At 56.0% G+C, this 13,033-nt stretch overlaps 1 protein-coding gene across 1 annotated transcript; it reads left to right on the plus strand.

Annotated features, from left to right (window-relative positions):
- Positions 1-8,210: 8,210 nt before the first annotated feature.
- Positions 8,211-8,765, plus strand: LOC136515720 (uncharacterized mitochondrial protein AtMg00810-like). The gene has a single exon (XM_066509237.1). The coding sequence runs from the start codon at positions 8,211-8,213 to the stop codon at positions 8,763-8,765; it is 555 nt and encodes a 184-aa protein (XP_066365334.1).
- The last annotated feature ends 4,268 nt before the right edge of the window (positions 8,766-13,033 follow it).

Consider the following 13,033-nt stretch of genomic DNA (forward strand, 5'->3'; position numbering starts at 1 on the left):
CGGCAAACAGCCCCCGTCCGAGCGAAAAAGGACGTGAGGGAGACGGACAAAAAAGCCGGGAAGACCCCTGACCGCCCTCTCGCTCCGTGCGGAGGCTCGGGGGCTCTTCCTGCACCCGAGATAAAGACAAGCGACCCGAGCCCGTTACGGTCCAGGGGTTCGAAGGCTGGGCCCTCAGGGGTTTCGACAGCCGCCCCAGGGCAACAGAGTCAGGGGCGACTACGGGCGAGCCTATGCGAGGCCGAGGCCCAAGCAAGCGAAACGCTTGGGACGCCCTGTGTCGTGTCCGAGACCGGCAGGGAAGTCTCCGAATGGGATCCCACCGTAGGGAGGCACCGAGCCACCGAGGCCCAGCGAACGGCCTCGGCACCCACTAGAGAAACCCTCCGGTACTCTTGGAGCGCGTCTCCGGACCGCTAGCCGACCCCCAGCGAACGGGTACGGGCCTCCACTCGGACTTACCCGATAACAGCTCACCGGAAATGCCGTCGCTCGCGCCCACCGAGGGTAGCGTGGCATCTTCCACCCCTCCTTCCGAGCGAAAAGGAAGCGCGAGGGTCGAACAAAAAGTCAGGAGAATCCCTGACGGCCCTCTTGCTCCGTGCAGAGGCTAAGGGGCTCTTCCTGCGACACATTGCCGAGTCCCAGCGACTTGGGCTCGCACACGAGGGGGCTCAGCAATACAAACCCTCCTTCCGAGCGAAAAGGAAGCGCGAGGGTCGTTCAAAAAGCCGGAAGAACTCCTGACGGTCCTCTCGCTCCGTGCAGAGGATAGGGAGCTCCTTCCGCAAAAGACGCCGAGACCCCGCGACCTAGGATCGCACCCGAGGGGGCCTCGGCCGACAGACCCTCACGCGCGAGGGGCGAACCAAAGCCAGGGGGGACCTCTGACCGCTCTCTCGCTCCGTGCGAGAGACTCGGGGGCTCCTCCTGCAACCTTTGCCGAGACCCAGCGGCTCAGGCTCGCACACGAGTGGGCTCGGCAAACAGCCCCCGTCCGAGCGAAAAGGACGTGAGGGAGACGGACAAAAAAGCTGGGAAGACCCCTGACCGCCCTCTCGCTCCGTGCGGAGGCTCGGGGGCTCTTCCTACACCCGAGATAAAGACAAGCGACCCAAGCCCGTTACGGTCCAGGGGTTCGAAGGCTGGGCCCCCAGGGGTTTCGACAGCCGCCCCAGGGCAAAAGAGTCAGGGACGACTATGGGCAAGCCTGTATGAGCGCGCCCTGTGTCGTGTCCGAGACCGGCAGGGAGGTCTCCGAATGGGATCCCACCGTAGGGAGGCATCGAGCCACCGAGGCCCAGCGAACGGCCTCGGCACCCACTAGAGAAACCCTCCGGTACTTTTGGAGCGCGTCCCCGGACCGCTAGCCGACCCCCAGCGACCGGGGTACGGGCCTCCACTCGGACTTACCCGATAACAGCTCACCGAAAATGCCGTCGCTCGCGCCCACCGAGGGAAGCGTGGCATCTTCCACCCCTCCTTCCGAGCGAAAAGGAAGCACGAGGGTCGTACAAAAAGCTGGGGGAACCCCTGACGGCCCTCTCGCTCCAGGCGGAGGCTAAGGGGCTCTTCCCGCAGCACCGTCGAGGCCCTGCGATCCGAACTCGCACCCACGGGCCCGGCAAACACAATGTAACCCCTCACTCAAAAGAGAAAAAAGCCCCTGGAGAAGTGAAATCACTCCGCCAGGGCCTCGGGGGGCTACACCCGGCGGGTGCGCTCGCGCGCACCCACCAAAACCTCGAGTACGAACACCATCCCGACAGGAACTATCAAGGCCGTTCTCGTCAGAACCTCAGGGGGAGTGCCTCCACTCCCCCAAGGCTCGGGGGCTACTGTCGGATACCATAAAAAGGGGTACCCTAAGCAGAAACCAAAGACAAACGGGGTCTCAGCCAAAATCTCCGATTCGCCCGAGGCCCCTCGCCGAAGCCCCTTCGCCCGAGGGCCCCCTCGCCGAGGCCTCAGAAGTAGGTACCGATTCTCGATTCGCCCGAGGCCTCCTCGCCGAGGTCTGCAATTCTCCGACTCGCCCGAGGCCCCCTCGCCGCTGACTTCGGGCGACCCACCTACCAAAGGCCTCGGCCGACCCCCTCCTCTCGTCGCAGGCCTCGGCCGGTGCCACCGATCCTCCGTCTCGCGCTAGGCGGGCACGGCAGCACTCCGCTGCCTCTTCCTCCTCCCGTCCCTCTGACAAAACGTCGTATTAACTCAGCCAACTGCTGCCCCTGACATCAGCCGCATGCTCGGCACAGTACAGCAAAACGACTGACGGGACAGGAGGCAGGACTGGGCAGGGGTTACCCGCCACTGTGCTAACCACCATGCACATGATTGACGCCCGTACCTCACTGTGCTGCCAACTCCCGCTCCGAGAACAACGCGGCGTGGGGAACCACATCTGGGCTACTGTGGCCTCGGAATCAGTACCTAGGACCTATAATTCTCTCCATGGCCTCGGCAGTTTGCTGCGGGGGCTCGGCAGCCTGAGGATCCATGTCCGTCGGGCCCCCCCGCGATGGCTCGGCCTCGGCACTTGCAGAGCCGCAGCCCCCTACGACGTCATCACACGATGACCTGCACGTCGCCCGTACTGGGCAGGGGTTACCCGCGACTGTGCCAACCACTATGCGCGTGGTTGACGCCCATGCCTCACTGTGCTGCCAACTCCTGCTCCGAGAACAACGCGGCGTGGGGAGCCACGTCTGGGCTACTGTGGCCTCGGAATCAGTACCCAGGACCAATAATTCCCTTCAGAGCCTCGGCAGTTAGCCTCAGGGGCTCGGCAGCCTGAGGATCCATGCCCGCCGAAGCCCCACGATGGCTCGGCCTCGGCATCTGCAGAGCCACGGCCCCCTACGACGTCATCACACGATGACCAGCACGTCGCCCGCCATGTCCTGCGTCAAGCTGTACGGGAGTCCCACTATGCACAAAATCGAGTACGACCGGCGCGTCACTTCTGCACGACAAGGATAGGGGCACTCCATCGACCACGCCACGAACAGTGGCCGGCTACAGGGCTCGGACACGCCAACCCTGTTAATAAAGCGCTATGTAGTAACATGTGTACGTTCCGGTTTCTCCCTTAGAGTATAAAAGGGAGGGACTGGGGCCATTTCTAGAGGAGGAAGAGGCAGAAAGACGAACACACCGATAGAACTACACACCTCTACGTCTCAAGCAGCCCGCACCACCCTCGCCGAGACCTGGGGCTAGCTCCCTCTCTCACCTAGCTTGTAACCCCCTACTACGAGCACTCCGGTGCAAGGAATACAAGATCGATCTCTCAGACTGGACGTAGGGCCTCGATTGCCCGAACCAGTATAAACCTTGTGTCTCTTTGCATCACCATCCGAGATTAGGGGCACGCAGCACAAATTCACTCGTTGGTTGAGGGACCCCCGGTTCCAAAACACCGACAGTACTACGTACGTGCAGCTCAAAAATAATTTCGCAAACTGTACAGAAAATATCTATATCAAATCAAAGAACATAGAATTCAATTCACAGAGTCCAGCCGCATCATCTCTTCAATCCGCAAGAAGGCTATCAAAACAACCTGCCAGTCCTAAAACAACCTGTCAGTTATTCCACGCTTGAAGAAAGGAGAAAAGATAGAAGAATAATAGTCACCAATTAATGAATGAGTGCAAAGGCTGTTTTAGTAGTGCCAGAAGATTAATCTAAAAACTGAAAAGTTCCTTAGAAGCCACATGCCCCCAATGTCTTACAGCGTGAGCGCAACAACCTGCATCCGAAATTTGACCAACCAGATTGGCATCAATTTTTGCTACACGTATGTTTTCTGAAACTTGCAAATCAGAAGATAGCAATAGATGAACAGAGGAGCAACTGCATTCTATAGCGCTGATTTTAACCTGTTCATCCTAGGGTCTGTAAATGAACTGAGAAGGAACGCTATCAGCACAGCTGAGCACCTTCTCTAGGTCGAACTGCAACAGGTGGTCCTCCATCTGATGCCCCCCGCTGAAGATCGCCACACCATCGCCGCTGGCCCTGGGGAGGCAGAGTAGGAACCTGAGTACCAGATGTCAAAGACTAATGGTATGCAGATGCAGCAGCGTGGATCTGAAAAATCATAGGACCACCAAATCAAGGAAGGAACAATGAAATCGACAAGCACAGGTTACGAATCTGCATGAAAATGATAAGCTGCAAAAAAATTACTGGGTATGTATCTGTCTCTAGAAGAAATGCTGAAACAATCAAAATGAGAGCGCAATTATCTATGTTTCTGGCGTGTTTTGCACAGAAGATAGGTAACCACTATCACAAAAATTAAATTATATAGGATCTGTTCAAAATATAAAGTGCAGAATTCTGCTTTTACCATGAACCCCAATATCCGGAATAAAAAATCATATCGGCAGTAGTTTCATCAAGCTTGAGTTCCGTCAGGACATGCATTTTTTTTATTTCTAATCTAGCAGTAGATTCCAGGCAAAGAATTCTATATTTCTATTGACCATTCATGTTAATTCCTTATATATATATATTTGTTTGAATAAGTCCTGAGCACTAGTCTGTTTTTCCGCTTTCAGATAGTATAGAGCTGGGCGATGCGTGAATAGCGCGCACGCCGCACACTGCGAGCGGCAAGTCCTAGGCCGTTGGGATGGCAGCGGTCAAGCACGAACGTGCCGCGTTTCTCTCGGTTGATTTCAGCCGTGTAATCTTGCATGTATCTACTTTACATATAGAGTTCAATACAATCAGAAAAAGCTACCAGTTTTTAGCAGCACCAAATCCGTGTCCAGATTGTGTTCACGTGTGTTTCCACTCTCCCTCTCGCGCTCGCCCTTGATCGGGATTCTGTCAATTGGCATCAGAGCCAAGCCACGCCATCACCATGTCGCAGTCGCCATCCAAGAAGGTGCTTCCTGGTGATGGCTCCGGCAGAAAGAAGCCTCCTGCTCCATCGCGTTCGCCACCATGACGTCGTGGTCGCTCCCACAACCGCCGGTCGCGCACCCGGGACGCCGGGCCACGCGTCATCGAGCGAGTCATCGAGCGATCCTCCGCCAACATCACGTGGCCGATGCTAACCCGGACTAACTATCCGGAGTGGGCATTGGTAATGGAGGTAAATTTCTAGACCCTCCGTGTGTGGGACGCCGTCCGCCATGGCATTGACGACGACCCCGATGATGAAGTGTACCACGACGATCGACAAGCGATGGCCGGTCTCCTGCGTTCAGTACCATCTGAGCTCTGGAGCACACTCGCCGTCAAACCCACGGTAAAGGAGGCATGGGACGCGGTCAAGAACCCGCGGATCGGCGACGAGCGCGCGCGCGACGCCAGCGCGCAGCAGGTTCACCGAGAATTCGGCAATCTCTCCTTCAAGGAAGGCGAGGCCATCAACGAGTTCGGCATCCGCATCACCGCGCTCGCCACCAATCTTCGCTCCCTCGGCCACAACATCACCGACACTGAGGTAGTGAAGAAACTGCTGCAGGTGGTTCCAGACAAACTCAACTAGGCCGCCATCTCCCTTGAGATGTTCCTCGACCTGAACGCCGTGACGGTCGAAGAGGTGGTCGGTCGACTGCGCGTGTTCGAGGAACGCACCAAGCCAAAGCAGGTCACGGACGCTATGGGGCGCCTGATGCTCTGCGAGGAAGACTAGGAGGCCCACCGCAAGGTACGCCATGAGCAGGAGAACTTCGACGGCAGCGCAGGCTCTAGCAACCGCGGGAAGCGCCGTGGGCGTGGACGCGGGCGCGGCGGTGCAGGACCCTCATCGCGTGATGGCCGTGAGGGCCAGAACGCGAGCGCCGGGAACAATGGTGGAGGGAGGCCACCACCCGGCGATCGCTGCAAGAACTGCGGCAAGACGGGCCACTGGGCCAAAGACTGCCGCGAAAAGAAGAAGGACACGGCCCACGTCGTGCATGTCGAGGAGGAGGAAGAAGGGGCACTGATGTACATTGCGGAGGAATCCGAGACCCAAGTCCACCTCGACGAATGAAAGGTCCTCCTCCACCTCAACAGCGCAGAAGAGAAGGAGGCTGTGGGGACTCACCGCTGGGTGCTTGACACTGGCGCGATGAACCACATGACGGGGGTCGAAGAACGTCTTCGTCGAGCTGAACACCGACGTCTCTGGAACTGTCAAGTTCGGAGATGGGTCGGTGGTCGCCATTGAGGGAAAGGGCACCGGCCTCTTCGCCTGCAAGTCCGGGGATCATCGCCGCCTTGACGGTGTCTACTACATCCCGCGACTCACCACGAACATCGTCAGCATCGAGCAGATGGATGAGGACGGCTACAAGGTCGACATCGAGTCCGGCATCCTACGTCTCTATGACCTACGTCGCCAACTCCTCGCCAAGGTCACTCGTTCGCCGAGTCGGCTCTACTACCTCGACATGAACATCGCTCAGCCCGTCTGCCTGACTGCTCGTGTCGGTGACGTTGCCTAGCGCTGGCATGAGCGGTATGGGCACCTCAACTTCCAGTCGCTGTGCAAGCTGGGATGTGAGGACCTGGTACGTGGTCTGCCGTCAATCGACCACGTCGAGCAAGTCTACGAGGACTGTGTGCTAGCAAAGCAGAAGCGCATGCCGTTTCCCCAGTCTGCCAAGTACCAGGCCCAAGAAGAGCTCGAGCTGGTCCATGGTGACCTCTGCAGCCCCATCTCGCCAACACCACCCGCCGGGAACGCCTACTTCCTCTTGCTCGTCGATGACATGAGCCGCTTCATGTGGCTCACGCTCCTTCGCACCAAGGCGGACGCACCGGCGGCGATCATGGCGTTCCAGGCCCGCGTCGAGCGCGAGTCCGGCAAGAAGCTCAAGGTGCTTCGCACTGACCATGGGGGTGAGTTCACCTCCATTGAGTTTGGTGAACATTGTGCAGGTGAAGGAATCAAGGGCCACTTCTCGGCTCCATACTCGCCACAACAAAACGGTGTCGTGGAACGCGGGAACCAGATGGTCGTGGGAATGGCTAGGAGCATCCTGCGCACACGCGGCATGCCAGCACAGTTCTGGGGCGAGGCAGTGCACACTGCTGTGTTCCTCCTCAATCGGGCGCCGACGAGCGCGCTCGCTGGGCAGACTCCGTTCCAGGCGTGGCACAGAAAGAAGCCACCCGTGCACTTCCTGAAGGTGTTCGGGTGCGTCGCCTACGTCAAGCGCCTCCGCCCGCACCTCATCAAGCTCGACGACCGCGGGCACAAGGTGGTCTTCATCGGCTACGAAGCAGGCTCCAAGGTGTACCGTTTCTACGACCCCACCAACACCCGCGTCATCATCTCCCGCGACGCCACTTTCGACGAGGGCACGAGTTGGGACTGGGACAACACCTCTGCTGATCTACGTATGGAGCCATTCGCCATCGAGCAAGAGTATGAGGTACGGCGCCAACGCACTACGCTGCAGCCGCCAGCCCCGTCGACACCAATACACGTGTCACCGACTGTCCCACCTACAACCTCTCCACGTTCCACAACTCTGATCGCCCCTACGAGGACGCATATCGAGTTCGCAACATCGCTCAGCATCGATGACAACCTTGATGTAGATGATGACGAAGGCGCGGAGCATCGGTACAGAACACTCGATGGCATCCTTGGCATGGACGCCGTGCCCGGGCTGGCACATCGCGGCGGCGAGGAGGCCGAATTGCACGGCGTCAGTGTGGAGGAGCCCAGAACGCTGAAGGAAGCCGACGGTGACCCAAATTGGGCTGCCGCCATGGAGGAGTTGAAGTCGATCCACGACAACAACACCTGGTCGCTGGTGGAGCTCCCCTGCGGACAACGCGCCATCGATTTGAAGTGGGTGTACAAAGTCAAGCGCGACGAGAACGGCAACATCGTCAAGTACAAAGCACGTCTCGTCGCCAAAGGCTACGTACAACGTGCCGGCATCGACTTCGAGGAGGTGTTCGCACCCGTCGCTCGTCTAGAGTCGGTGCGCCTGCTCCTTGCCATCGCGGCGCACTCCGGCTGGTCCGTCCATCACATAGACGTGAAGTCGGCGTTCTTGAACGGTGAACTCCAGGAGGAGGTGTACGTTCAGTAGCCGCCAGGGTTCATCAACGACAAGCACAAGCACAAGGTGCTCTGACTTCACAAGGCGCTGTACGGTCTTCGGCAAGCTCCTCGCGCATGGAACCAGAAGCTCGACGCCTCGCTGCTGGGGCTCAGTTTTAGCCGTTGCATCAACGAGCACGGGATGTACACCCGTGGAAAAGGAGGAGGAGGCCTGATTGTTGGCGTGTACGTCGACGACTTAATCATAACCGGTGGTGATACAGGTGCGGTGGCCAAGTTCAAGGCGCAGATGAAGAGCACTTTCCGCATGAGCGACCTCGGAGCACTCTCCTACTACCTCGGCCTGGAGGTCACGCAGGGGGCTGTCGGGATCACTCTCCGGCAAGGTGCCTATGCCACCAAGATCTTGGAGAAGGCGGGGATGACTGATTGCAATCCTTGCGCCACGCCCATGGAGTTGAAGCTCAAGCTGCTCAAAGAGGGCACAACGCCGAGTGTGGATGCCACTGAGTATCGCAGCATCATTGGGAGCCTCAGGTATCTGTGCAATTCCAGACCTGATCTGGCGTACGCCGTGGGCTACCTGAGCAGGTTCATGGAGGCACCACGTCAAGAGCACATGGCTGCTGTGAAGCGTGTCCTCCGCTATGTGGCGGGCACAATGCACTGGGGGGGTTCATTACCACCCTGGACAGAAGAAGGAAGCTACGCCGACGCTGCTGGGATACTCCGATAGCAACCTTGCAGGGGACATAAATGACCGGAAGAGCACCAGCGGGCTCATGTTCTTTCTTGCTGAAGGTCCGATCACCTGGCAGTCGGTGAAGCAGAAGGTGGTCGCGCTGTCGTCCTGTGAGGCGGAGTATATCGTGGCTGCAGGAGCAGCGTGCGAGGGAGTCTGGCTGGCTCGTCTACTGGCTGAGCTCGTCGGAGGCAAGATCCTCGCGCCCAAGATTAAGGTGGACAACAAGTCCGCCCTCGCACTCATGAAGAATCCAGTACACCACGACCGGAGTAAGCACATTGATGTCAAATTTCATTTCATCCGGGAGTGCTGTGACAGAAAGCTGATCGACGTCGAGTTCATCGGCACCGAGCTGCAGCTGAGCGACATCCTCACCAAGGCGCTCGGCCGTGTTCGTTTCCAGGAGCTTCGTCAGGAGATCGGCATGGTAAAGCTAGCATAGGTGACAGGAATTAGGAGGAGAATGTTTGAATAAGTCCTGAGCACTAGTCTGTTTTTCCGCTTTCAGATAGGATAGAGCTGGGCGATGCGTGAATAGCGCGCACGCCGCACACTGCGAGCGGCAAGTCCCAGGCCGTTGGGATGGCAGCGGTCAAGCACGAACGTGCCGCGTTTCTCTCGGTTGATTTCAGCCGTGTAATCTTGCATGTATTTACTTTACATATAGAGTTCAATACAATCAGAAAAAGCTGCCAGTTTTTAGCAGCACCAAATCCGTGTCCAGATTGTGTTCGCGTGTGTTTCCACTCTCCCTCTCGCGCTCGCCCTTGATCGGGATTCTGTCAATATTGACCTGTCAGTCAAAATATTCCCTCACGATGAACTTCAGAATATAGAAGATGCAATATAATTTGGATAATAAGTTAAACCTGATATCTCAAGTCACCTAAGAACAATAATAAACATATATCTTCTAGTTGTGCTTGCTGCTCTAGTGATTGCATCCTAACTTTCATCCCACTGTTATAAGTGCCGCAGAGTCTCTTTGGACGTATATAGATCATAAAACAGTAACTACAATTGCTGAAACTTTACCCCAGCCAATTTGCTCGTCAGAGAACAACCTGATCCTTTCTGGCTACTGATGGAGAGCCTGAGGACTCAATGTCAAGCTCTGCCATCGATCTCTTGTCATCCTTCGACCTTGCTATAGACATCTGATTAGCAAGAAACAACCTCGCAAGAATAAGAAACACTCAATTTGAGAAAGCAACCCATTATGGTACCTCACATGAGCATACTCAATCTGAGAAAGCAAACCATTTTGGTACCTCACATGAGCATCACATGCCTCGGAAGGAATTGGGAAAGGATAAAATATGTGATCGTCGACAAACGCACGGACTTCTATCATGGAGGCGGCGTCTCCTGCACCACCACGGTATGGTTAGAAAACCTATTCTAAGTAAAGGACTAAACTAAAGAAAATCAGATTGGTAGAATTAACAACTGCGGATGAATATGTTATGCGACGCTTGAAAAAAAAAACAAAATCTAATCAGTCTTGTGTAGCACTCAACAAATAGTTTTCAGATAATTACATTATTCAGGCACGAAAATAAAAAAATAATACAATGAGCCAATCAAATTAACTTTCATGTTTCTACAAAAATCGATTTGTGAGAAAATAAGGAGAACAACTGAATCTAGAAAATAAGGAGCACCAGCACGGAGGGCCTCCAGCTTCTTGAGACCATCCCTTTTTTTGTTTCCAGCAACCAAGAGCAAATTAACCAGCTCTAGGTACTTCATAATCGAGAGTTTTCTTGTGTTATAAAACTGAAGTCTGAAACAAAAATATCTATACATAGCAATTAATAACGCAAAGCAAAGTACCCAGGTACAGAGGAAACTGAAATGTCATTAGGTATAGAAGAAAATCGAATTAGTATTCCTGTAATTTGTCAGTATTACAGAGAGGAAAGTAGAGAAGGGAACAACGCGCAAATGTAATTCGTCAGAGACATTTAAATCCGAGGGTACCATACCAAAACAAGCTGGATTGCTAAAATTCAGGTTATTGCTATCCATGGTTAAACATTAATTCGGGTTATTGCCACACTTCATGGTTAAACATTAATTCAGAACAAACACTTAGGTCCTGAATTGCTATCCATAGTTTCTATGAAATTCAGGTTATTGCAAGATGCACCATACCTTCTAACATCAAGTGCAACAAAAGGAATTAACCACTCTGACAGGAGTTGCGCAGTGATCTAGTAAGGGGAAAAATCTCTATCAGGATCTTTTTTTTTTTGAAACAAAAGACAGGAGCTCTGCCGCTCAATTAAGCCGAAAGAATATTATGTATAAGAAGGTTAAAAGGCACCCGAAGGGCTAACCACCCCACGCGACGCAGCTGAGCACAAACACGACACACTGCCATGGGTCATCGTTGCCGAGCATGGAAGCTAAGCTGCCAGCAGCTCCGACTTCCCATGGCAGGCCACCCACTAGTCACCCCCTGACGGGTCTGAAGCTAATGGCCGCCACCGGTCATCGTTGCTAAGCTCAAACACCGAAGAGCAGCTTCGACTTCCAAACGCAAACCATCGCCCCGCATCGAAACCACGACAATAATCCAAATGCGATGCCTTCAGGAAGGGAGTGACGCCCATGACGTCACCGTCACACGTCCAAAGTGGACTGAGTTTTCACCCTTGGAAGACATGCTAGTGGGAAAATACGACGCCCCCAACAGGGAAGCGGCGCCCAACGGCGTCGCCGTCGCCAAGGCTTTCGCCCAAGAACTCTCTAGCACACTTGCCGGGTCGCAAAGCCGGACCCGTACCAGCCTTCACCGCCATCGCCGTTGTCCCGGCGACCCACAGAAGCCCCTTAAGAGGGGCATCGACGCGCCGGCTGCACGTAGCAGCCGCACAGCTACGTCGGCCGCCACCCCCTCCGACCGGGCCACGCAGAGCCAGACCTGACTCTGCCGCTCGCGTCACACCACCGCACGCCGAGGCCGCATTTGACCAACGTCGTCGGCTCTGGCACCTGCCGATGTCACTGCCGTCATCACCGCCAGTGTGTCCCACCATGTCGGGCTCCGCCCCATGTCCTGGGGCCGTCGAATTCGGACGCCAGGCCCCAAATCCGACTCCCCCTGCCGACGCCGACGCCTCCGTCTTGACCATAGCTGCAGACACCGTTCGCCTTGGCCGCCGCAGGCAGGCTGGCCGGCAGAGGCCGCTGCCCCGGGCACAGCCAGCCCCTGAGCCGCAGTAGCCAAGGCCATGAGGGGAGGGACGGCAGAGAAGAAAGCACCGCCCCCAGAGCATGCATGGGCCCCGACCACCGCCGCCGCCGCCGCAACCGCTGCCGTCCGCCAAGACAGATCCGACAGCCTGGGGTCCGGATCTGGCCGACTGGGCCCCGGACCGGTGGCCTCAGCCAGCGCCGCCGCCGCCGCCATCAAGAGAGGAGAAGGGGAACACGCGGAGAAGAAGAAGACCTCGCTGCCATCCCCTGCGCCTGCACGGACACCAACCGGCGCTGCAACAGCCGCGGCAGCCACCTCGTCAACCTCCACGCCGGTCGCGCGGGGCCGGACCGCCGGCCTGCTGCAGGTGCGCCGCCAACACGAGGAGGGAGAGCCCCGCCGCCACCATCACAGCCAGCCGGGCGGCCATGCCGGCAGCCAGCTCTGGCGGCGGCGCGGCGGGCGAGGAGGAGAGGGGTGAGAGGGAGGCGGCGCGGCAGGGGCCGCTCGAGTCGCCCCGCGTGGGGGAGCGACGCGGGCGTCAGTGGGTGGGGGGGGGGGGGGGGGGAAGTGAATCCTCTATCAGGATCTGTCAAACATGGAAAAATAGTAGTGTGTGACCACCTGCATAATGGTAAGTCTAAATTGATAATCTAGCAATGGCCATTGAGACCATGGAAAAAATCAATCATGAGACCTACAAAGCACACAAAAGAAATTCTAGAATAGACAGGGCATCATTTTCACTCCATAGGAACTATGCACTTCGAAGCTATTTAACGCACTGCCTCAAGCTACAATAAAAATCATGTTTCAAATCACATGGACCTGGAGATAGATTGTAATTCTTCGCATTCTTTAGGTTATCTGAGTGGGAAATGTTTGTCCTACAAATAACTGTTTTATCTTTATGTCATTCGTTGGTTTGTTAAATTTACTACTTCTAAAGTAAACAACCATGGCAAAAGTAAATGGTCGTATGCAAGATGAAGACAACTAACACTGGCAAGGTGCTACTGCTGCATATGCATAGAAGAGAGAGCAGCAATAGCTT

Source organism: Miscanthus floridulus, chromosome 17 (assembly GCF_019320115.1).
Source record: "Miscanthus floridulus cultivar M001 chromosome 17, ASM1932011v1, whole genome shotgun sequence".
NCBI classification, from domain to species: domain Eukaryota; kingdom Viridiplantae; phylum Streptophyta; class Magnoliopsida; order Poales; family Poaceae; genus Miscanthus; species Miscanthus floridulus.